This window comes from Podarcis bocagei (genome assembly GCF_964188305.1).
Source record: "Podarcis bocagei genome assembly, chromosome: 7".
In the NCBI taxonomy this organism is placed as follows: Eukaryota; Metazoa; Chordata; class Lepidosauria; order Squamata; family Lacertidae; genus Podarcis; species Podarcis bocagei.
In genome coordinates this window covers 37,299,097-37,324,217 of record NC_138132.1, presented here as the reverse complement: position 1 = coordinate 37,324,217, position 25,121 = coordinate 37,299,097, and the positions used below count along the sequence as shown (strand labels likewise).

Below are 25,121 nucleotides of genomic sequence, written 5' to 3'. Positions count from 1 at the left end.
AGAGTGAGGCACCATTCAAAACTCTGAGCAGCATGTCTTCCGTCTCATAAAATGTGGGAGCAGAACACAGTTCTGCCCCTACCATCTAGGCAGCCAGCCACTAATCTCCCTCAGAAATAGCCTTGCTCATCTAAAGTATGAATTTCTAAATTCTTGATGGTAGAAGTACATTTTTTTACTGAGTTTAAAATGAAGAAACGCACTTCGTCAAACTTCAAAAGGTTTAGAGCGTGCAAGAGTAAGAATTACACTACCTGTAGCCCAGCATATTCCTGCAAGAATTGTGCCTCTGGGCTTGCTTTTTGTCAGGGGAAAACCCAGGGAACTGACTGGTGGAGGGATGCAACAGGCAACCTCTTCCTGCAATCCTTGGAGGTAGATAATTCGGTAGTGTCAGAAATGGCTGAATGATCCAAACAAAGACAAGGCAGAATTACCCACCTCCATAGAAGGTGGAAAAAAGAAAGCCAGAGGCCTCCCTTCAATGGATCATGCAGACTGCCTTCTGTGGGCGGGCACTCTGGGCTCTCAAAAGGGTTTCTATAATTATGAAAGAACACATACAATTTGGGAATTACTAATCTTAAAAGCAAGAGGAAATCAGCTACTAGTCTCCCCTAGAAACTGCCTGGCTCATCACACAGCAGAACACTCACTCCAACCTGAAGTGCCTGTCGTCCTCCCTCATCCCTATTTTAGCAGACAACTTTCACATAGCTTACCAGTACCATCTTATCTCCATAGGAAGATTCTTGTCCTCAGGCTTTCTCATATGCCATTCCTCATTTCATTTCAAGTTTGCCCTAGTCCCCAGGAATCTCTTACTCATCGCCAGTACATCCCCAGGTCTCCAACCTACTATTTTAAACTCTAAGGAAATCTCATTTTCTAGACAAGACGTATTCAAGATTATATAGCAGGGATAGGGAACCTGTGGCCCTCCAGATTATGGTGGCTGCCAACACCCATCAGCTCTAGCCAGCAAGGCAAATGGTTGGAGGACCACATACTCTCCCATCCTTGTTACACGCTATGTTACCAATCCATGTATTCATTCATTCAAATTTAAAGTCACCATTCAACATGATTACAAACAAAACCCTCTATTTTAAAGTACTTCCAAAAGAATGCAACAAATTTAAAACCATAATTAAAACTTTAAAAATACAGCTCAGCAAGTGAACAAACAAACAAATCAATATTAGCAAAGAGGGTTAAGGGCTAGTAAAAGTCAAGCTATTTCCCCCTCCTAACTCAACACACTATTATGTTTGGCAACAGAAAAGTGGCCGGAGTCATTATTCCTTGAGGAGCAACAATCAGCCTCACTCATTTAGCTGCACCTATCACTGGGACAGAGGAGTGGTGAAAGTGAGCTTAGTATTGTTTCATACTGGAGGAAGAAACTGAGAAGAAAATTGTAATCACCACAGATTTAAGCTTGGCCCAGCTCACCGACCATAATAAAGAGCAGGTCCATGTGGAATGTTGTTTATCTTCTTCCTACCAGCATGCAGAGGAACTATACCATGATCCCTGGTTTAGTATTACATAAAAAACAGTTATCACTGTGATTTACTTTGCTCCAACAAAACATACCAAGCAAGCCAAGAACAAACCTTGGCTACAGATGGCGATTTGCTGTGAGTGAAACAAACCATGCAGCCTGGGTTCGTGGTTTGCTTCTTCCACATGCATGAAAGGAGAAGTAAGCAGGTGTGCTGAACTAGCAAAGGGTAAGCCACAGCTACATCGTGCTGGAAGACATTGCTTCATACCCTCCCATGGCAGATACTACACATTCAAAGATTCTGGTTTCTTAAACCTCAGGCACAAAAAGGACAAAGACCATTATCATTGCCTAAATAAGCAGCACCAATATCCATAGCTACAGTGGTGCCTCGCAAGACGAAGTTAATTCGTTCCGCGAGTTTTTTCGTCTAGCGAATTTTTCGTCTTGCGAAGCACGGTGTCGGAAAAGTTTTGGAAAAGCTTCAAAAATCACCAAAAACCTCAAAAAAGGCTACCACACCGCGTTCTATGAGTTGCTCCTCGAAGTCAAGTCGCAACTGTATTAACGGTGTTAAGAAACAAGGAAAAAGGAAACAAACTTGCAAGACGTTTTCGTCTTGCGAAGCAAGCCCATAGGGAAATTCGTCTTGCGAAGCAGCTCAAAAACCGCAAAACCCTTTCGTCTAGCGAGTTTTTCGTCTTGCGAGGCATTTGTCTTGCGGGGCACCACTGTGCATCATTACAATGCTGCTACTTTAATGCTTTAGAGCATTCAAACCACTTCACATAATTTTTTCTTGGCAAAGCAAAGTAGGCAGTCCTTCACAAGGAGGAAACTGGGCAGCTCACAATCCTATACCACAGCAACCCAGAGGCAAGAAATGCTAGTATTAACACTGCTACTATGAAGCAGAACCCAGGTAAATGTGCTAGGATAAAGAGTATGAATGTGTATGCACTAGAAAGCCATATTTAACAGAAGGGAGTCTATTTGTAAGAAGAGATATTTTACCCTGTGTGTTATACCCTGCCCCCCAAAGACCAAATTTCAATGCATTCTTTGAAAGGGGACTCACCCTCCCTCAAAACATTTATCTGGGTGCTGTTAAATAACAGCTGGGTCAATGCCAGCATTTCTAACCTTCTGGGCTGCTACCCTGGAGGTCTCTGAGCTGTCAAATGCTACCTGCCTACTGAGAGAAATGCATGCAAAGTGCCCCGAAGAGCTGCACTTAAAACAGTAGCTTTCGTCACTGTTATTAATGACATAATTATGATTACCGTTATCATCGCAAACGACACCTTAGAGGGTAGCACTGTGCTGCAGCAACACTATTTGTTAGTCTTTAAAGGTACCACAAGGCTCTTTTCTTTCTGCAACGGTCCAACACCACTACCCTTCAGAAAGCTGTTATGCTAATGTAAGCAAAAACAACAATACTGTGTATTAGTTGCATGCATGTGGGTTATCATGGAAGTCAGATGTGGCTCAACTTTCTTGGCCTGAGGGCCACATTCACCCTCGGCCAACCCTCTGAGGGCTGCATGGCAGTGGTGGGTGTGGCCACCCCACACTCTTTTAAGTGTGTGCACTCTTCACACACACAGCCACACCTCAGGTAATCCATACCAAACAACTGTCCATTTCTACACCCATCAATCTGACATCTGAGGAAAACTCTGAGGATTTGCAGGCACACCAGGCTCAACCCACTTTAGTGCTGCATCTACTTTAGTTCCAGTTTTCTTTTTGCTGTCACCATCCAAATTAGCAAAATCTTGTGGGGAGGGAAGGGAGAGAAAAAACTGCTGAGTGTGGTGGTGGTGGGGGGAGCAGATCAGGCCCCCAATCTGAGGGCTAGCCACCCATAATGCAAGCCATGTATTAGATACTAAAACGATGTAAGACCATGCATATGTATGATATGTATACACACACTTGTGTCACTATCACCTGTGTATATATGTATATGCATACGTACATATGTGTGGATCAGCTATGCACATTTGTTATCAGAGAGAGAGAGATTAAATAGATCACACACGCACAAAGGCATTGTACACATGCAGGCTCCTTCCCACCCTCAGTCCCACTGCCAGGACTTTCATCATTGTCACAATTAATGAATTAAAGCTTGGGGCGGGTTACAGCGTTAAGACACTATTAAAAAAAAAATAAATAAGAGAAATTATCATCCCCCTGTGCGCTGGGCTTCTCCCCACTCGCCCATCCACCCGCAGGGCCCTTTCTTCGCTCCTACTTCAAGATCAGGATCAGGCCCTGCCCTCCCCCCGCCCCTCCACTTCCTCCCCCGGCCCCCTCCCCTCCCTCTCCTTCCCCGCCAGGCGCCCCTCCTCTCAACTCACCTCAGCCGCTCCACGCTGGCTGCCGCCTTCCATTCAGCCCGTCAAGGCCAGAGAAGAAGCGCCGTGCTGGCGGCGGGGCGGCCTCTTTGTGCCACCGCGCGCTTATTTCTCCTCAGCCAGCGGCGGGAAGGAAAGGCGGCGGCGGCGGCGGAGCAAGAGGCCTCCGCGGACCCTCCCCGTTCCGAGAGCGAGCGCGCCGCGGCTCCGCCCACCTCCCCGCCAGGCCGCCGCCGCTCCTCGCTCCGTATCCCCAAGGCAACTAGCCACGCCCCCTCCTCTTCGTCGCTTTCCACTCACGCGGCCCATTCTCAAATTGCTAGAAGCGAAGCTCCGCCCACGCCGCTCGGAAGGGAGGCTGGCCAATCCTAAGCGCCCGCCTTGTCCCTTCCCACCCCTATTATTTTTTTAACCAACCCAGTCGTAGACGCCGCTTTCAGGACTCGCTGGTTTGTTTGCGACGGAAGCCTCGGTTGGCTGGATCGATGAGTTAGGAAAAGGAACGCGGCGTCCGATTGGGTGACTCGGAGGCGGAAGAGGCGGGGAGACCGTGGGGGTAAAGGGGGCGGGGCTGTCATTGGTGCGGCCGGGACTCCGTCCACAAAGGTGGGCTCGGGAGGAAGACGAAGGAAGGCCCCGCTGGGGGGGTCCATGGCGGAGAGGTGGGTGTCGCGGGCCGCCTTCCGGCTCTAGGAGGCCGTTGAGACTGGGGGGAGTGCGGGGATGGTAACTGGAATAGCGAAATTATTTATTAATAATGAATGATAATTAAAATAATTTATTAACAAGATATTCTATCCTAGTAGTAGTAATAGTAGTAGTGCTGTTATTTATTTATTGCCCGCCACTCACCCTTAGGCCACAAGGCGGGTTACAGCGTTAAAACACAATTTAGAAGCAACTTATGGATGGACCCTCGTCCTTACAGTTTTCTTAAAATAGAATGTCTGGACCCACACAATGAGGATGAATATTATTGATATAATACCGATGAAATGCTGTTGATAGCAATGCCATTGTTTATTAAAGCTACGACTGTACTTTAAAAATTTCTTTAAAGCAATATATAAAATTTCTTTAAAAATACGTTTTCTCAAGGTGGCCTCTAGTTAATGGGATATGCATTTAAGAAGCAACATCTGCAGTTATTTTCAACTTAAAAACAGGATTTAACTTTAAAGCCTTTTGCACTCCTGTAAAAAGTCATATTACTATTTCAGATGGGGAGTAGTTTAAAATCCAGCTTCTAATTTCAGTTAAAAGGTTTTTAAAGCTTGCAAGCAAGGAGTGTTACATATGTAAGGTACCTTGTTTGTTTAAGAGGGAACGGTTGTGACATCTGTACCTTCCTCAGGTTGTGAACAGTAAGGGGACAAGTAATTGCACTCATTGCAGTCTTTTTTTTTCTAACCGGAGGAACCTTTTTAAGTGTGAAGGAATTTGAGTGAAATAATTCACATTGATGAGAGGTATTCTAGCTAAGGAGCCAGTAGGCCAGCCTTTTCTCAGGTGCAAGCACTGGTTGACTTACCGTATTTTTCGCTCTATAACACGCACCCGACTATAACATGCATGTAGTTTTTAGAGGAGGAAAATCCGTAGGCATGCCACCCGTAGGCATTCCCTCCATAACACGCACAGACATTTCCCCTTACTTTCTAGGAGGAAAAAAGTGAGTGTTATGGTGCAAAAAAATACGGTAATTTATGATTGGAGTCACCTGCTTGCTCAGAGCAGCTGCATCCTGACATTAAAAACTGCATGCTGGCTCAGCTTCTTCCTTTCATTACAAAGCTGTTTTATCCTGTGTGCAACACCTGCAGATCCATTGCTGAAACTCCAAGGTCTATGTAAGATAAAATAAATTCTGCACTGAAAAATAAATGATGTAAGCAGTCCTGTTTTGTTCAATATATGTGTAATTTAGCTCAGCTTCCATTTTCGCATAATGGAGAATAAAATTCTATTGCTACTCATGGAAGTGAGAGGTGAAGGCCACTTTTTTAAAAGGGGGATTAGACAATTCAGTAGAAAACATGAGGTTTGTCAATAACAACAAGTCATGACTATATACTGCTGCCAAGATTTGTGATGGGTGTGTCTCTCAACGGTTACTGGGGAGCAACAGCAGGAGATAGCATTTGTTCCAATATCCTGCTTATTGACTTTCCAGAGGCATCGTTGTGTTGGCCATTGTGGATGATGGGATGCTGGACTAGATATGACTTTAGTCTTATATTGCAAGGCTTTTTAATGCAATTCATATAATATGCATAAAAAAAAACATGGCATGGAGATGGCTACTATGCAGACCCTGTAAGAGACTAAATGATATCTGTTTTTGACAAACGTGTCGTCCTGTTTTGTTGCTGTGTACAGCAAATGGTGGAATTTTACAGGTGATAGTCCTGACTTTTCTGTTAAGAAGGAACTCCTGTTTCTGATTAATGGGGAAAGTGGGAGACTGAATTTAACATTTCAGTCCATAGAACAGAGAGGGAATGTATCAGGTCCTCTACAAAACTTCCCCCAGGACACATTCTCTTTTCCATATCTATTAAAGGCAGCAGCTGTCTGGAAACTTAGCAGCATTGTGGGGTCACTTCTTCCACAATCCATTTGTGGCAAATGCTCCACATGTCAAGTCCAAGTAGGAGACAGTACCACTTTAGTGCTTGCTATAGGGCATAAACTGCCTCCTTCCTGCAATTCATTGTGCTTTGCCTCTGGTCTTCTGAGGTAGGGGGAATTAGCGGTGGTACAGCATAGTAGATGTAGGCAGGGATATTGTAGGCATGCTTCTGACTCTAATTTATTTCTCACTGAGATGGTCTACACACAGTGTATTTGGACTGCACCATTGCAGGGTGGGAATTTACCTTACTGAATACTTCTGTGTGAAATGTACCTCCCTGTAGAAAACTGTGTGTCAAGGAGATCTAGCCTAGCCTTCTACCTGAAAACTGGTTTCCTATATCCGTGGATTGGGTTAAGGATTATTTGCATGGCAGTGCACTGCATGGCCAGTTCTATGCCAGAGAGTTCAGTGTGTCTCTATACGTAGGGAATAGACACTGTCCTGCTCCTAACTCTCTTCTCTGCACAGGCTGCTCCACAATGGATGGAGGAGAAGGTAGTGCCGACCTCGTGATTAACAAAAGGTTTGTGTCTGAAGCGGAGATAGAAGAGCGGCGCAAGCGAAGGCAGGAAGAATGGGAGAAGGTTCGGAAACCCGAAGACCCTGAAGGTATTTGACTGTTGATTGGGAAATTGCTGAATAGAGAGGTAGTAGGAGAGCTCAGACTACCGTTACAATACCGATCAATCCCTCAAAGCCTGCTCTACCTGAAACTCCTCCACATGAGAGATTGTTGGAAGTTGGAAGTTATCCATCTTCACCTTTTCCTATCTAGCCACAGGTAGCTTATCTGCTGTCGTAGGATATTTTACCTCTAGTGAAATGGGGCCAGAACATCCTAGGGTTCTGGGAGACAAACCTTTTTCAACAGTCCGTAGTACAGTGGTACCTTGGTTCTCAAACGCCTTGGTACTCAAACAACTTGGAACCCAAACACTGCAAACCTGGAAGTAAGTGTTCCGGTTTGCAAACCTTTTTCGGAAGCCAAACGTGCTCTGTTTTGAGTGTTACGCTTCTGATTTGTGTGCCACACCTCCGCTTTGAGTGTTACGCTGAGGTCTGCCTGTTTTTGTTACTTTGTGTTTTTGTTTTTGGGACTTTTTTGTTTTGTTTTGGGGACTGTGTGAAACCCAGTTCAACTACTAATTGATTGATTGTGTGACTGTAGTACATTGTTTATTGCTTTCATTATATGGATCAATAGTCTTGTTAGATAGTAAAATTCATGTTAAATTGCTGTTTTAGGGGTTGTTTTTAAAAGTCTGGAATGGATTAATCCATTTTGCATTACTTTCTATGGGAAAGTGTGACTTGGTTTTTGAATGGACTTCTGGAACGGATTAAGTTTGAGAAGCAAGGTACCCCTTAACCTTGGGTTAAGAACTTAATTCATTCTGGAGGTTCATTCTTAACCTGAAACTGTTCTTAACCTGAGGTACAACTTTAGCTAATGGGGCCTGCCGCGCCGCCACCACACTTTTCTGTTCTCATCCTGAAGCAAAATTCTTAACACGAGGTACTATTTCTGGGTTAGCGGAGTCTGTCACCTGAAGCTTGTACAAAAACAAATTGCAAGAGCTTCTAAGGACTTAGTGGGACAGAGTAGGATCAAACAGAGACTAAAGACTGTTTAGGTATGATTCAAACACTCAGTTGTTACTTTTTAGCACAGTAATGATGAGGAATGTGTTGCAATTTTTGAAGCATTTAATATTTTGTTATGTAAATATTAAAGGAACAGCTCTGTGAAGCAGGTCAGCACTATTTTATTAATGCAGCGGGGGGGGGGGGTGGAATGGGACATTGAAACTGGTTAAGAGCCATTTGCCTGAAGCAGGGATAGGGAGCCATAGGTTGCCTTTCCATCTAGCCTGACCCCTTCTCCAAGTTCCTCCCCTCCTCCTTTGGCTGAAGAGATCTGTTGCATTCCTGATTGGCAGGAGCATCAGAGCAATTGGGAGTGGTGGAAGTAGCACGGCTGCCCTCTCTTCTCCACCAATCAGATGGGTAGTATCAGGGAGGGGTGGTTGGGTTTACTTTCCCACTCCCTCATTCCAATGGCAATCTTGGACACTGCGATTTAATTTGAGGAAAAGTGTTGTAGCAATATGAGGCAGACCTTCACTGAGATTGCAGGGAAGGAAGGGGAAGTGGTGGTAGGTGGTGGTAGGCTTAGGTGGTGGTGGGTCCCACCTCCAGTATATGCCCCTTCCTGGCTGCTTTTTGTTTAAGCTTCCATAGCCTAAAGCCACCAAGTGAGTTCATAGCAGATGTGAGATTTGAATCCAGGGTTCTTGCTCTGCTGTTCAGCTTCACAGTCACGTTACTGCAGCAGCTTGCTGGGGTGTTAGGGAGCAATGTTTTGGAGGTACTGTGGTTAGAGCATCTATTTCACAAGCAGAAGGTCCCTGGTTCAACTTCTAGAGGCATTTCCACATAGGACTCACAACAGCCCCTTCTTGAAATCCTGGAGAGCAACAGCCAGTCAGTGTTGACAATACTGAGCTGATGGGCCAATGGTCTGATAGCTTCCTAGGCTTCTGTGCTAATAAGGAGGCAAAATCGGTTGGATATGCTGAGAGGGGCAGCCTTGCACAAAGCAATCTCTTGAAAACAGCAGAGCATAAGGGATGGAGAAGTAGCCGCATTTTGCTCCCCCTGTGATTCAGGAAAAGTTCATCAGGGCAAGTTCTTGTTGAGTGTTTGTTCTTGGGGCAACATTTTGATTTGGAGAAGATACATTATTGTTACTCCCATTTGGGTTAAGCTTTTGTATTTATATTGTTGGCCTTGCTATGAATGAGTTGTTTAATCTGCATGCATATTTATACGATGTTTTCCTTACCCTTATTTGTATGATTACAGAAATTTTGTTATGTCTTGTAATTGTTTGTGAGTTACTTTGCTGTATTTTATTGTATAAACTTTTCTGAAGTTGGAGCCACCTTGAGCATGGCTTACCATGAGAGTCAAACAAATAAACTGTTGATGAAACTATCAGCAAAGTCTGATAAACCTGGCTTGTAAAGAGCCACTTGCCTATTGCCTATAGTCAGAATCCCTTTCAGGTGACAAACAAATGGATCTTCACAGAAGTTGCTTTTCATTTCCTTTTAGTCCAAAAGCAGCCAGCAGGTAGCATCAAGGCTAGTAGACCTGGAATGTCTCTGAGATTATAGGCAAGGCTGCCAGAGACTGTACTGGGAGCACGTTTTATCTCACGTACCTTTCAAAGTGGCCACCTGTACAACTTCTTTCTTCTCCATCTCCCAGAATGCCCCGAGGAGGTGTACGACCCCCGCTCGCTCTACGAAAGGCTCCAGGAGCAGAAGGACAAGAAGCAGCAGGAGTTTGAGGAGCAGTTCAAGTTCAGTAAGTTCCAGTAAGCATCTTTGTGAATCCTGACACAGGGGAGCCGCACTGAACGGCTTCAGTACTTTTTGTGAAAATCCTGTCCTGAGAAAAGCAGGGCCCTATATCTCTGAGCTCCTTAAAGAATTCTGAGAGCATGACAACTTTTGGGGGACAAGGAGAAGGAACAGAAGCCTGTCTGTCAAAGTACTGGCAGAAGAGGGGATGTCCTGGTTCCCGTAACATAGCTGAGCCATTGCTAGCATGGCTGCCTATCTGTGCGCTTGTCTCTAGAGGCTAGAAGAGATCATGTGTTCCCAGCTCCAGAGTTTGGGCCAGAAAGACCTCCTGTTAAAGTACTGCAGTGTCATGTGGATCAGAATAGGAACATGCTGCAGAGGAAGGGCAAGATGGTGCTGGCTTTGCAGCTAAATGGCTTATTCAAGTCTGTTCTCCTGTCGCCTCCTCTTTCAGAAAACATGGTCAGAGGCCTAGACGAAGAGGAGACCAAGTTCCTCGATGAGGTTTCTCGGCAGCAAGCGCTAATAGAGAAGCAGCGGCGAGAAGAGGATCTCAAAGAGCTGAATGAGTACAGAATATCCTTTGCATTGAAGCACTTCCTATTGTAAAGTTGGAAGTAAGAAGGGGCAGGTGGCTTGTTTAGCACTCGGGTGCGGTTTGGGGTGTCGTGGCGATCTGAAGAGCTGGAGCTTAATTTCCACAGCCCATTTCATATTTTTTACTAGAGCTGTATTCTCGCTTTGCTATGGATGAATTTGAGAACAGAGCTTGTGGGTTTGTTATTCAGGATGTGTTAAACGTCAATAATTTGATCTGGCTGTGGATGAAAACAAGAGGACTCTTGGAGATGTGGCAAAAGGTTGGTGACTAGCACCAGGGCCCCCACAACATTTGTTTTGGTGGCCTGCCATTATTTGGGGTCACCTGACCCCTCCACATCCCTTTTGTGAGTTTATTCACAGATCAGAAAGGAATCTTTTTGTGCTTGGCATCCAGGGAATGGGTAAGCATTGCTGGTGACCAGATTTGTAGACTTTTGGAACAGAATTTTTCATTTGGGCTTGAAGCTCTTGTGGCTCTGGTAGCTGGGCTGATTCTTCTAAGTGTGGATATCAGGGGTAGGCAGCCTCCAGGTGCTAGGGACTACAACTCCCATCATCCCTTGCCACTGGCTGTGCTGGCTTGGGCTGATAGCCTGGGAGGCTCTAGGCCTTGCTGATCTGTGTGTTGCCCTGTCCATAGTACTTTTCCCAGGCTCTGCTCCAGAGCCTTCCCTCACACCACCCCTTTCTTCCATATCTTTCCCAGCACCCCCTCCACATTTGAACCCATCAGTTTCTTCACTGAACGTCTCTGGTCTTGACCTGGGAACCATCTCAGAAACTCAAATGTTGACTGCACTGCCTTATGCGGAGTGAAGCCAGTGACCCACCTAGCTCAGTATTCCCCACACTGGCAGACAGGGGCTTTCCAAGGCCTCAGCTGCAGGTCCTTCCCCAGCCCCACCTGGAGATGCTGGAAATTGAACCTTTCATATTGTGTGCTGCTAAGCATGAACTACCAGTTTGTAACTTTTACTGAGTTCTTTAATGGGTAAAGTTGGTCAGAGTGACTCATTCTGTGCTTGAATGGTGTGAATTTCACCCCAAGCCCTGTTGGAATAGGGTGGGGTTTGTGTGAGTGTTAACGCTCACCCACCCACCCACCCACCCACCTAATATTTCAAGAGGCATGTTTGGTATTTGAGGCTCTCCACCAGATGGTGCCAGAGAGCTTCCTTTAGCAGTACTGTTGAGCATCTCAAAAAAACAACAAAGCCACTAATATACATATTTTTAAAAATATAGATAGCATTAGCTTGTTTGGAGGGAGATTATTATCTGCACTTTAAAAAAGCATGCATTTTAAATGGAAAGTTGTAACCAACAAAGTTCTACTCAGAGTAAACATTGAAACTGGGAAGTGCAAGTTCTTAAAGTCCATTAACTTCAGTGGGTCTACTCTGAGTAGGACTTGGATTGGATGCATTGAATGTCACATCTAGCGTGGCCCTATGTAAATGCGGGGAAGGTGCTTCAGGAATGTGATGGGGTGGTTAGATTTTTATCTGGGCAGCTGAATGATGCCAATTACTATAAAATCCACTGGTGCTTAATGCATTTGATAACTGATTTTATTTGAGTAAATAATTACTCAAATAATTCAAATGATTGATTCACTGGTGTTCCTGATGGAAAGGTTTAGAGTCCTGATGGAAAACAAATCCACAAAGATTGGTTTCCTTCTCCTCCTGTGCAGGTTTTAATAAGTGTACACACACTGCCTCTTCTAAGGTATTGGGGTTACTGGTACCCCTGCAGCCTGGCAGGACTGGGACTACAGGTGCCAATGTAAGGGCGAGTTTGGCTGCTCTGGATTTCCTGCACACCCGTCAGTCCTCAGATTCCACTTGATCCTTAACCTTTGAGTCCACAGCACTTTGTCAAAGGTGGGGGTCAGTGCTGACCTGAAGAAGGAAGCAGACAAGAAACTGCCGGCGAAATCAGCAGAAAACAAGAGCAAGTTCTCACAGGCAAAGCTGTTGGCTGGAGCTGTGAAACATCGGAGGTAAGTTCCCAGATGAATGAAGGGCCCTTGTTGATGGAAAGTAAACAAGCTAACCTTTTGAGGCTTAAAATTGACCATCGCAATGTGGGGTGTGAAGTGGGGTAGATTCTGGAGTTTAAAATCTCCCAGGCAGAAATATACCAGGCTTTCCCATCTGAATAGGAGATGTAAAGCCCATTGTTATTTTTTAAATTTACTGTATTTACTCGAATCTAATGCTCACCTTTTTTGGCCAATTTACATTGCGAAAATCAAGGTGTGCATAAGATTCTATGGCACATTTACATTTGCCAGCAAATGGTTTCAGGGTTTTGAAAATTGTGGTGTGCTTTAGATTCAATGGCGCATTAGACTCGAGTAAATATGATATTAGTGCTTTTTTGCCATGGCAACTCAGTGACCTACAGAACAACTTGCAGTGCCCCCCCTATGGTTCCAGTCCTCTTTTTTTGACTTTGCATTGTTTCCTTTCAGTTCAGAAGGTGCCAACAGCGTGAAAAGACTGAAACTCGATCCGGATCCTGACCATGACAAGACTCCAGGTAGGTGTGTTTGCAATGGTGGGTTACGCTAGGCCTCGTATCGCCTGCTGTGCGTTGGTCATGTTGCCTTCATGAACAGCTGATCAGTCAGTTGAGGGGGGGGAGTGAAGGAAGGGATGCATCCTGTTGCAGAATATTGGGCAAAACCCATGAGGCGGCTTTCCTGGGGGAAAGTGATATTGCAGTGAACCTAAGGCGAGCCTGCTGGATCAGGCCAGTGGCCCATCCCATTCAGCATTCCATTCTCACAGTGGCCAACCAGATGCTTGTAAGCATTACCGCCTCTGACTGTGGAGTGCATATCACTTGTCTTCTCAAAGCAATGGTGATGTCATGAGCTGATAATTCAGTGGCCTCTGTCCTAGAGCAATGGTCTTAAGCCGACATGTTCAGGCTCGCAAGTGGATTGTGTCTGGACACCTCATGGGTAGCAGATGTATATGTATGTAAATGAAAGCTCAGCCCCATGTTGTGAGGGCTTGGGTTAAAGGGCATATATCTTCATGGGGCTATGACAAATTCATGGAGGATAAGGCTCTCAGTGGCAACTGGTCATGATGGCTGGGAATCATCTCCAGTATCTGGGACACTCACTTCCCTCTGAACCTCAGTTGTGGGGGAATACAAGCAAGATAATGAAACTGCACCACTGTCCCGCTTGCTGGCTTCCCATCCACAGCTGGGTAGTAGCTATGGGAACAGGATGTTGGATTAACAGGGACTTTGGTCTGACCAGCAGGGCTCTTCTGTTCTGATGGGTGTCCTTGGTCTGTAATGTTTGAAGGTAACTGAAGGAAAGTAATGAAGCAGATCTGTAGCTGAAAGGCCAGCAGCACCAGCTTTGCTCACCGAGGCTGTATTCACATGGCAGTTTATTCTGCTTCCCTGTTAGTTTCATTGTGAAAGTGAGTGCCATAATTTAACTATACACTGTGAATAAGTGCTTTTTAAAATCTGTCCTGAAAACCTTTCCTCTGGCCACACTTTCCATGCCATGCATAACTTCTATCATGCCGCCTCTTACTCACCTTTCCTCTAAACTTAAGAAGTTCCAAAAGCCTTTCCCCATAGTGGAATCTCTACATCCCTGTGGTCGTTTTGGTTGCCCTTTTCTGAACCTTTTGAGGTGAGGAGACCAATACCATACACAGTATTCCAAATGTGGTCGCTCCATAGATTTGTATTGGCAGCTTTATTTTCCAATCTTCCTCTCCCAACCCCTCTCCACGGCTCTCTTCCAGAAAAGCCGCCCTGTGTTCCTCTGAGCAGTGGCTCCATGAGCGGCTCTGCCCTCCACTGTCCCTCGGCTGCCGTCTGCATTGGGATCCTGCCGGGCCTCGGGGCCTACTCTGGGAGCAGCGACTCAGAGTCCAGCTCAGACAGCGAAGGGACCATCAACTCCACCGGGAAGATCGTCTCCTCCGTGTTTCGGGGAAGCAACTTCTTTGATGCTCCGCTGTAGGCGTCTCCCCAGCCCCTTAGAAGCATGGGTAGGGATGCTCGTCATTTCTCTGTTTCCATCCCAACCATCCCCTAGACTTGCAACTTCTGTTCTCCTGTCTCTTATTTTCCAGAGAATACCAAAATAATGTACTGAATCAGTCTTTGTGCGTGTCTCTCTTCATATCCCCTGTCCTTCTCTCCACTCTAAGACTTGTGTTCAGTTTGGGAAGGGAGTACAGATTGGGGGAGACACACATCTTCAATATCCAGAAAATCCAGAAAAGCATCCATTGTACCAACAGCAACAAAAGACTTGAGGCTTCTGAGGTTTACAGATGAGGACAGGAAATTCCTTGTATTTTTAAAAAGATTCCATGAATGAAAAGGTTGTTTGCTGGGGGTGTGTTCCAAGTTGGTTTTACAAAGAAGCATTTTTAGGGTGTAGCTGTCTGGCAGGTGCTGACATATGGGTTGGCTGGCTCTCTCTCTTTAGTTTTTAAGTATTGGTTTTGTTGTGGGGAGAGTGCAAAATCGAGCAGATGGTAATGTGGATTGTCATGACACTGTAACGACGTTTTAGTGTTGCATCTGATTAAAGAACTCCTCAATGCATTATTATTTTTACCTTGGAGCTTGCCATCTCTATTCACTTCTTATGCCTTACTTAGCTGTTTTCTCTTCAGTGCAGGCTCCTGGGCAGGTGTATCTCAGGTGCCCAAATTCCTTGTCAAGCAGTATGTGTGTGGGCATCTTCAGGGCAGCCTTTGCCAACCTAGTGCCCGCCATATGCTTTCAACCACAGCTCACATCAGTGTTGGGAGCTGTAAGCCAGGGCACCAGGTTGGCAAAAGCACTTGAGCAAACTTGGAAGCTTGACTGTACTCAATTTCTGCAAATTGCATGTATTTTATGGGATACTGCAGGGTGTCAGCAACTTGAACCTAAGCCATCATTCAAGGAAATGATGGAGAATAGAATTAAAAGCTGCTACCTGCCAATGCTGTGTGCTTGGGCTTAGAAGCATGACTCCATCACACTTTATTTTCCCCAGTACTTTTTCCTCACTGTTGCTATGAGCAGTTAAGAAAGTGAAGATTCTTCCTAAACACAGGATTATATAATATGGGAAGCTTGTGCTGTGGCAAATTTGAGATTCGGATATTGTGGATTTTTGTTATATACCACTTAAAATGACAGAGAGCAGAATGGTGTAGAGCCAGAGAGAAAGTGGAGGAGGAGGAAGCAAGCAGCAAAGCCCAGGAATGGTGTGGGATGAAGCAGAAGTTGCTTCCAGGAAGCAGGGAGGTTTGGGAGACAGGTTTGAAAAAATTAAGTGTGTGTATGTATATGCCTGTGTGTGCTATGCACATACTGGCCACATTTGCCACTAGCATACACACACAAGGACTGGCCAAGAGGTTATGGTCCTCGAGTTTGCCATCCCTGTTCTAGGCCACTGGCTACAGGTTCCTATTGCTGTCTCACCTGTCAAACCTGAGTTGCAGAGCTCCAAACCGACCACACCAGGGTTTCATGAAGCTGCAAAGAGTCCATGGTTGTTTATTAACCTGAGTATAACAAATATAACATGTACACAGTATAAAAATGAACATTGAGCATGAGAAGTATGACACATCCATGAACTGTCCACATTTCTTTGGGTAATGGGATATCAAGAACTTCACGGCTTGGAAAGTTCTGGGCGTAAAAATTTTCCTCTCATTCCACAAAAAAAATAAATCATACAAAGTACATTCAAATACTTAAAAGTTGATTCTCAGGGCTGGGAAGGGAAAATGTCCTGCATTGACAACAGTTTCCTTGGCCCAGGAATCTCAGGCCCAGTGGCTTCCCATGTTGCACTTTTTGGGGTGGTCAGGGCTCTTTGTTGCGTCTCTTAAATTAAATCATCTTAGATCAAAAAGTACAAATTGTTTGAAACCACATAAGACATGCAACCGTCTGCCATCGACACGTTTGGGGCACATGCAGGCAAAGAACAGTTTGTAGGCTGGGCCCTAGGCAGGTTCTGAGTTGATGGGCGGCAAGTTCTGGTGCTTGAAATACTGTACCACTTGTTGCGGCAGCTCCGCCAGGACAGCTTTGGCCAGGGTTTCCTTCGGTGCCTGAAAGAAGAAAGCCAGTGCAGTTCAAGCTTCTCCACCATGAAATAAAATAAATACTGTATTTTTCGCTCCACAAGGCGCACCGGACCATAAGGCACACCTAGCTTTTCGGGGGGGGGGGGGATCAAGAAAAAAAATCTTATCCCACCCCCCCCAAAGAGCAAAGAAGCCAAGACAGCGAGCGGGATCCATCCCGCTCGCTGTCTCGGCTTCCTCTTTAGCCGCACGCAACCTCTTCAGCCGGGAGAGGCTGTGCGCGGCTTCATATTTAGCCGTGGGACTGGCGCGGGGGAAGCCCAAGCTTCTCTAGCCCCCAGAACAGGTCCGGGAGCGGCGGCAAGGTTGCGCTCCAAAGGCTTCGGGTTCCTTTCGCTGAAGCCAGGAGAGTCTTGCTCCCTCTGCGCTTTGGAGGCTTCGTGTTGCTATCGCTGAAGCCAAGAAGCCTGCATTCGCTCCATAGGACGCACACACATTTCCCCTTAATTTTTGGAGGGGAAAAAGTGCGTCCTATGGAGCGAAAAATACGGTAAGTAGATACAGTTTCAGGCTTTTCACTGAAGCCACTTCACACATTCAGCCGCTGCCGCGATATCAAAGCAACGTATAACTATGCCTGTTTTCTGTATCCTGAAGGCACCCACCACGGAGTTGTGGTCAGTGGAGTTGCTAGGGTTAGGCCAGCCTTCCAGATGTTTTGGACCACAATTCCCATCAACCCTGGCCGATATGGGAGTTGCAGTCCAAAACGTTGATCTGACTGAGCAGAAAGCAGCTTCATATATCCGTTTAGTGACCCTAAGACAGGCAGTATGTCTCAGTGGTGATTTAAGAACAGAAGGCAAGCTTTTCTGGACTGAAACAAACGTTAACCTAAGCCAGCATCCCAAAAAGTCCACAGCTTATGGTGAAGGGCGGGTAACAAATAAATAAAAATAATAGCACTTAGGACTGGCAAAGCCTTTCACACTCACACTACGGAATTCCCGGAAGGGCACAAACTGGACGATGTCACGCACAGCCTCCTCTCCCGTGTAAGACCGGACCACGCGGCTGTCTCCATCCAGGAACTCCATGGCTGCAAAGTCCGCGTTCCCCACTCCCACGATGATGATGGACATGGGCAGCTTGGAGGCTTGCACAACGGCATGCCGCGTCTCGTCCATGTCACTGATGACGCCGTCGGTGATGATCAAGAGGATGAAGTATTGCTGAAGAAGCAGGGCGAAAAATCGAAAAGTCAGACAAGTTCCAGGGTATGGGGACATGGGTGGAGCGTGGGCAGTTTGAGATGATGAGCCAGGGGATGGGACAGTCCTGCTCAGCTGCAAGGAGGGAGGGGCACCTGGCCTGACACTGGAACATTGGTGTCAGTAAGGCCCAAAGAAATGTGTGTTGTGGTGATTCAGTGGGTTGGCGGGGTAAGATGGAGATGGCTCACATCCAAAGGGCACCCTGCTCCCTCCCCAAACCAGGAGAAACTAGATTGGGGAATGTCACCGGCTCTAGTTTAGGCTGCCTCATGGAATATCTATTCTCTTCTGGCATGTTATCTATTAAAATTTTCTGATGATTAGTGCCAAAGGACAGACACAACTGACACCTGATTAGCACTCCTTGGTCCTTGGTGAAACCTGCAGGATGGTCCCTTGTCCTCAGACAAGGTGCAGGACAACATTGCCTTAGGAAATAATACAGGAGGGTGTCTCAACCGAATAGTGCAGGAGAAGGAGAAGTTTGTGCTAAGCCCCCATCGGAGTTCTCAACATTTTCCTAAAAGAGGGCCTATCTACATTAAGAAATAATATCAATGGAAACTTTTTCTGGGGTGGGAGGGTTTGCAGGGCGATTTTCATCAGGACCACAGCAGGGGATGGAAGGGGTAGACGTTTGCGGTTACTGGACTACAATTTCCATCATCCTGACCATTGTCCACACTGGCTGGGGATGATGGGGGTTAGAATCCAACACCATCCAGAGAGTAGCACTAGATTGGCTACCCCTACCAAATGTTCCTGGTATATGAGGAAAGTTTGGGGTACATCTCTTCCCGTGAATTTCCAACCAACACACGAGTTATAAAATTAATCCTCCTGTTCTGCAGCTCAAACTGGAACCAAAATAGCAACACAAACATTCTCTCTGAAGCACACATTTATTTCTGCAAGTCTTTAATGGCGGGTGATCCAATCCATCAGCTTTCAGAGCAGAGTGAGCTAGCAGTGCATTGGACGTCATCCAGGGGTTCAATTCTGCAGTAGCATTATCATGTACTTGCAGGATCTAATGCAGTGGTTCCCAAAGTGGGCAGTACCAGTCGGTAGAGCATGAGACACTTAATCTCAGGGTTGTGGGTTCAAGCCCCATGTTGGGCAAAAGATTCCTGCATTGCAGGGGATTGAACTAGATGACTCTCCTGGTCCCTTCCAATTCTATGATCCAGGGTAAAAAGGTAAAGGTATGCTCTATGACCCCCTGGGGGCAGTGGGATTACCTAAGGGGGTGCTAGGAGACAGTGGGGGTGGCAAGGGGCACTAGAGGTGTAAATGACTCTCAGCCTTCAAAAAGCTGGTATCAAGTTCAGTTAATTAATTGAAATAGTTTTAACTGGATTTTAAATAAAGGTGCAATTGATTGTTACTGTTTTAAGTTTTATTGTGTTATCCCGTAGTGGGTCCTGCAAACCGCTAAATGCTTTCTATAGGGTAGGAGGCACTGGGGACGGGTTAATGGAACCAAGAATGTGGTGGCCTGAAACATTTGGGAACCACTGATCTAATAGTTCTGCTCCTTGCAGCCTCTGCCCTCGTGCAGATCCAGCAGTGGCCCCACCAAACACACTTTATCGAAAGACAAATGGCAAAGGTGCCTGAACTCACAGTCGCAGACTGTTGCTGGGTGGCCTGGGCTGCAAACCGAGCCACGTGGTTGATGATGGGGGAGAAGTTAGTTGGTCCATAGAAGCGTATGTGAGGCAGGCAGGTGGAGTAGGCTTGGACGATGCCTTCTACACCTTTAGTGCAAAGTAAGAGAATGGGTGGTCAGTGCTGCAGGCCCCCAAATGCACACAAATCCAGGTGTGAGCCCCAACGCCTGTCCCAAAGTTTTGATTTTGCGACCTTTGTGTTCCTGAAATAGCCTTGCAGCACAATCCCATCATGCATGTGTCTACTCAGAAGAAAGTCCAGTTGGAACTCATCCCCAGGTAAGTGCATAGAGGATCCTGGCCTAAAACTCACCCAAATGACGAAGACTTCTCTAATTGGGGGGTAGCCCTAAATATAGGTAATTAATTAATGACTTGAGACAGTCTCATCCTCATTGTTGGGTGGCGGTGGGAAAGAATCTTATAAAAGAAACAACCTTTTCAAGCTTCTTGTCAAGCTGTTTGCAGGGGGCCTCCTGCTCGGCTCCATCCGGAAGTGTGTGGGGTTTTCTGTCTCTGCATCCCAGCTATTTATTCCTCACCCCGTTAACTCAGGTGACCCTTTAACCTATCACTCAAGCAACATGTATGAACACCTACTAACGCTCCCAGGCTGCTTCATGTCTCTGTGAGAGGTGGAGGCTGCTTTGGTTGCATTTCCCAGAGAATTCACAGACAACTCCCAACAAGTGCTGCTAACTAGAACCAAACCTCTATGCTCAGAGGCAGCATAAGTTCAGAGGCAGCATCTGGCTAGTTGGTATCGGAAGCAGGAAGCTTCACACTAATCCAGAAAGGCAATTGGAACTAGAGAGGAAGGAGTCTGTCGATTTCCCTTTCTCATTTTTCCAGTTTGCAGTGATTTGTTCCCAGTGAAAATGCGTCAATATTTAACATGGATTTCTCCTAATATATACATTTTTTTTTACTAATATACACACATTTTGCAAGCAACTTTCCCTACCATAATGCATTCTGTATGTAATTTTCACTAATATATGCATTTTGGTACACATTATTTGGTTGGTCAGTGGCCTCGCAGAATTTTGAGGGGAGTGCATTTTGATGGATAGTTATGTTTGGATATGCATAATGTTTCGGGAAGTGCAAATTGGGGGCTTCTTAGTGAAATGCAAACAGAATCAAATCTCTTCCACCTCCCTAGCCTAGTTGGAACACCTAAGGCAGCTTCCCCTGGTGTCCTCCAGAAGTTGTTGGACTACAACTCCCATCAGCCCCAGCCAGCCAGGGCCTTATATCATTAAAAGATTTGAACTGGGGCTCTTCTTTAAGCATTTTGTACACCCCACATATAGTGCTATTTTAGTCTGGATACTTCTGTGGTGGAAGCTACTTAGAGGAAGTTTTTGTGTCTTTTCAGAAGGTGTGCCAACCCCCCCCCCCCAAAAAAAAACCCTCTCAGCTTTGCACCCCCTGCATTTAAGACAGAATGTGTATATTGCTCTACATGCAGAAAATGCCTCAGCAGTGTAGAGAAATAAAATATAAAACATAGTACAGCATTAAAATTTAAAAGCCAATGAATTAAAGACAGCAGAAATAAAATGAACTGGGCACTTACCGAGGCAAAAGGGGTTTGTAGGATTGAAGTTAATGGCAAATTCGTGTGAAACCTGGAAGACGAAGGTTGAAAAAGAAGCAGTGGGGATTAATTTTACTCCTCTTTCCACCCAAACATATTGCAAAATGTAGTTGATACCCAAGTTTCCTCCAAGATTCACCTGAGCATTAAAATTAGGGGAGCCCATTCTCTCCACCCTTTCCCAAAGACTGCATTGTGGCACAAGGGCACCACACCCATTTTTGCACATCTGCTTGTCCACTGAATGTATGTAATGATGGAGCTAGCAAGCAATTCATGTAACCCAGGGCTAGCTCCACGAAGCCTCTTCTTTCACTTCAGTGGGAGAGGTGAGAAGAGGAGCTCCTTCCATCAGGCTGGGCCTCCAGCCCTTGAGCGGCTTCCATTCCAGCGAGTCACTGAAAGGACCAAAAACTTTCAGCACAAGCACCTGGCCTTTGTTTCCCACTTTCCCCTCCCTGTCCCTTTTGTGTCATCATCATGTCTTTTCGATTGTGAGCCTGCAGGGCAGGGAATGCCTGGTTCAACTGTCTGCACACAAACTGCTCTGGGAACCTTTCTGGCTGAAGAGCAGGAAGGCACAATTGCTCCAAATAAATGCATCACCTTTCTTTTTCATGGGACTAAACTTTAGTGTCAGACTGAAGGTGGCAAAAGCTGCCACGCAATTACCCCTGCACTGTCCCCCAAAGGCAGCTCTCATCACATTGCACTGCATTATATTTCGGCCCGTAAGCATCATTGCCGTTCCCTCCCATGCCAAACTCGCATGGTCCTGTGCCTCTCTGTTTGGAAGTAAAATGGGCCACCCCAAAGCAAGGTCTGGTTCCTGCATACTCAGGGGGCTTCTCAGGTATTCAGAAGACTAGTTTATGAATGAGAAGGAAATGAATGAATGAATGAATGAATGAGCAAACAAACCAAATAGGCACAAATTTGTCCCTTTGTGGCATCTATGGAATGTGGAGGGCAGTTGAGCACTGAGTGGGTCAGTGCCAAAGAAAGGAAGAGAAAAGAGAAGGCAATTGCAGGGCTTGTGTCTTTTCATTCTTTGGTTGTAAGGACGCAAGAAAAGCCCTGCTGGATCAGGCCCAAGGGGGCCCATCCAGCCTGGCATCCTGTTCTCACAGTGTAAGAGAAACAGTAGCAACTCTCCCCACTTGAGATTCCCAGCGACTGGCATTCAGAAGCATCACTGTCTCCGACAATGGAAATTATGCTGTGAAGGTTACTTTGTGATTACTTTTTTAAGTACACCATGCACTGTGCTTGGCTCCCAATTTTGGGGAAGAGAGATATATCAGTAACTCTAAAACAAACAAACAAACAAACAAACAGTATTGAAGTTTTAATGTCTGTCTTTGAGCATTTATTAAAGCTGTATCCTAAGAGTGGGCATTGGGCCCAAGGAGATATGACCCATTAAGTTAAAAACACCCATTCCAACAATGTACAGAGGGGTTTTTTTCAGGGGGGGGGGAATCACCCCCTTCCCCACTCTCTAGAACCGCCCCCTACATATAGCAAAAAAAGGTCTCAGGACTGAGCCCCTTTTTTGCCATATAGCATAGTAGGAAAAAGCTTCAGGAATGTGTAAACAACAACCCAAAAAGTGTTCTTTTTGCTTCCCCCTCACCTTGCAAGTCCCAGTCAACAGCATAGAGATCCCGTTTCAGACTAGCAAGAGGGCTGGGGATAGGTCCTCAAGTGACACAATAGAAAGCATCGTGATTTCCATAGACGACACTTTCTTTTCCCAGACTTGCAGGCTCAGGACCCTTTCTCCCCACGAGCAAACAATGAATAATTTGACATAGTTTTCCCACCACCACCAAAAGTTTGCACATGGGAGGGACTTTGACAGATGGCTGCAGCCACAGCCTCCTGGGTGCCCCCTCCCCAAGTGCTTTGGAATTTGAATTCGTTCCCTCTCACAGCCCCTACAGAGATGACTTCTTGAGGTCCCCTTCGCAAAGGCCTTTGCATTTCAAGATGTTCTCTGACATTTCCAACATGGTGTTTTTTTTAATGTGTTGAATATCTTATTCATATCAGTCCTTTGAAAGCATCCTGAGGCACCATGGCAACAAGAGCATCGGGAGAACAAAGCATGATTTCTATGTCTCTTATCTTTAATAGTCATCTCTGCTTCCTGCTCTGGTCCTCACTGTAACAATAGCCATGTTTGCAATTTGTTATCTGCAGTCCATGGAAAATGCAGATAGCCATCCATGAGGTTATAGATATGGTGGAAATTAAGAGCAGGCATTCTCAAAAGCAGCCAACATGTATCTATTTTTTTGGTATGTTCTTTTCACTAATACATGTGTTTCTATGCACACTTCACCTCAGCCTATGTATTTCTGCACACATTACTTGGCTAAGAGAACTGCAATGCAAAATTTTGAGAAATGCGAACTCTGAAATGTAGCTGTGTTTCAGTTTGTGTATTGTGAGGTAGGTTTACACACCATCCCTGGCCAGATCCCCCACAAAGTCACAAGCGTTGTTATATGTGAGAGATTTCCGAAGCTAAAATAAACCTAAACTTCCTGAATGGTGGTCGGGTTTCCTGCATGGAAAAGGTATTGAGTCATGCTGTTCTTTGGCTGGAAACTAAATCAGGCTTATAGGCTATTTAGATAAAATAGACCTGCCTCTCTGAAAAGCAAACAGGTGTTGTTTTTTGTTTGGTGGGTGGGAAAAACACCTAGAAAAGTGTATCAATCACTGGACCCACCTGAAACATGAGGAACAAATGGAAGTTATGTGTCCTATTGACAGGTTCTGAGCATAAATTTTAGGCCTAGATTCACAGAGCTACTGCACTTGCCAGATCTAATATGCAGGGTTGGGAGTTTTAACTGCAATATCCAAATAGATGACAATTAGGCCTGTCAATTAATGTTTCCAGTGGCTCCATTCAGGCCACATCACAGAGCATAGATCTGGGACCCCACAGCCTGGGGTGCTTATATTTTGCTGTAAGCTGCACAGAGTGGCTGGGGCAACCCACTCAATGGGTGACATATTGTTTTTGTTGTTGTTACATTTAGTCAGTCCTTGGAACACTGAATACAGTGATACCTCGGGTTACATACACTTCAGGTTACATACGCTTCAGGTTACACACTCTGCTAACCCAGAAATAGTGCTTCAGGTTAAGAACTTTGCTTCAGGATAAGAACAGAAATTGGGCTCCGGCGGCATGGCAGCAGCAGGAGGCCCCATTAGCTAAAGTGGTGCTTCAGGTTAAGAACAGTTTCAGGTTAAGAACGGACCTCCGGAATGAATTAAGTACTTAACCTGAGGTACCACTGTAATGCAAAAATCAAAGCAAGTGTCTGCAAAGGTGTTTTGGCTTTTACCAAAGACATAATCTAGTTATATGCTACTATGAATTTAGATATTTAAGGATGGAGTTTTTTGTACTGAAAGAAATTTTATGTCTGCTAGACTGTTTACTTCTTATTTTACTTCATTAATTGGGTTCCAACAGATCACTTTCCCTTTTTCTAAATCATTAGACAACAGATCCCACATGTGATGTGGTGCAAGACAAAGGAAGCTGCCCACTCATGTATTCATCACAGCGGTGGACCTTTTGAGTGTTCAGAGACCTGGCGTTTTTATTTTCGGTCTTTCCAGTTAAATGGCTGGCAAATGTTTATTAAAGCTTTCAGTGATTATTCAGACATAATACTGAAGCTTGCAGTCCTAGAAAGTAGAGACTCACCCAACACCCTGCTCAGGGGTGAAAAAACAACCACCCCAAAATGCAAACCTTTGGATTGCCATTTTAACTTACTTCAACTAAAAAAAAAATCATCTCAGAAGCAAAGTTGCACGTCACCCATCCTAATTCCTCCCATTAAAATGTCAGCATTTGATTCCTCCTCCTGCTCTCAGGAACAACAAATTGGTCACCTTCAGAACCAAAAGATGTTTACTGCATTCATTGTAATGGGGGAAATGACAGACAAATGTAATG

The 25,121-nt window shown here is 45.5% G+C and overlaps 3 protein-coding genes across 4 annotated transcripts in view; 1 reads left to right on the top strand and 2 right to left on the bottom strand.

Annotated features, from left to right (window-relative positions):
* The window catches only part of RSPRY1 (ring finger and SPRY domain containing 1), a 37,026-nt gene extending 32,898 nt beyond the window's left edge, over nucleotides 1–4,128 (bottom strand). For both annotated transcript variants that reach the window (XM_081203674.1, XM_081203673.1), the window contains exon 1: nucleotides 3,880–4,128. The gene's annotated coding sequence lies outside the window, so the exon portion shown is untranslated. The remainder of the gene's footprint in view (nucleotides 1–3,879) is intronic.
* A 278-nt stretch (nucleotides 4,129–4,406) lies between these two features.
* Nucleotides 4,407–15,090, top strand: PSME3IP1 (proteasome activator subunit 3 interacting protein 1). Its single transcript, XM_081203721.1, has 7 exons — nucleotides 4,407–4,538; nucleotides 6,983–7,123; nucleotides 9,788–9,886; nucleotides 10,340–10,462; nucleotides 12,361–12,493; nucleotides 12,968–13,035; nucleotides 14,277–15,090. The coding sequence occupies exons 2-7, from the start codon at nucleotides 6,994–6,996 to the stop codon at nucleotides 14,495–14,497; spliced, it is 774 nt and encodes a 257-aa protein (XP_081059847.1). The 5' UTR covers nucleotides 4,407–4,538; nucleotides 6,983–6,993; the 3' UTR covers nucleotides 14,498–15,090.
* Nucleotides 15,091–16,022: 932 nt separating this feature from the next.
* Nucleotides 16,023–25,121, bottom strand: part of CPNE2 (copine 2) — a 97,805-nt gene continuing 88,706 nt past the window's right edge. Inside the window, exons 13-16 of the mRNA XM_081203676.1 lie at nucleotides 21,110–21,161; nucleotides 19,481–19,614; nucleotides 17,576–17,812; nucleotides 16,023–16,604 (exon numbers count right to left, since the gene is read on the bottom strand). Of these exons, the coding sequence (XP_081059802.1) occupies nucleotides 16,497–16,604; nucleotides 17,576–17,812; nucleotides 19,481–19,614; nucleotides 21,110–21,161 (531 nt within the window). The 3' untranslated portion in view covers nucleotides 16,023–16,496. The remainder of the gene's footprint in view (nucleotides 16,605–17,575; nucleotides 17,813–19,480; nucleotides 19,615–21,109; nucleotides 21,162–25,121) is intronic.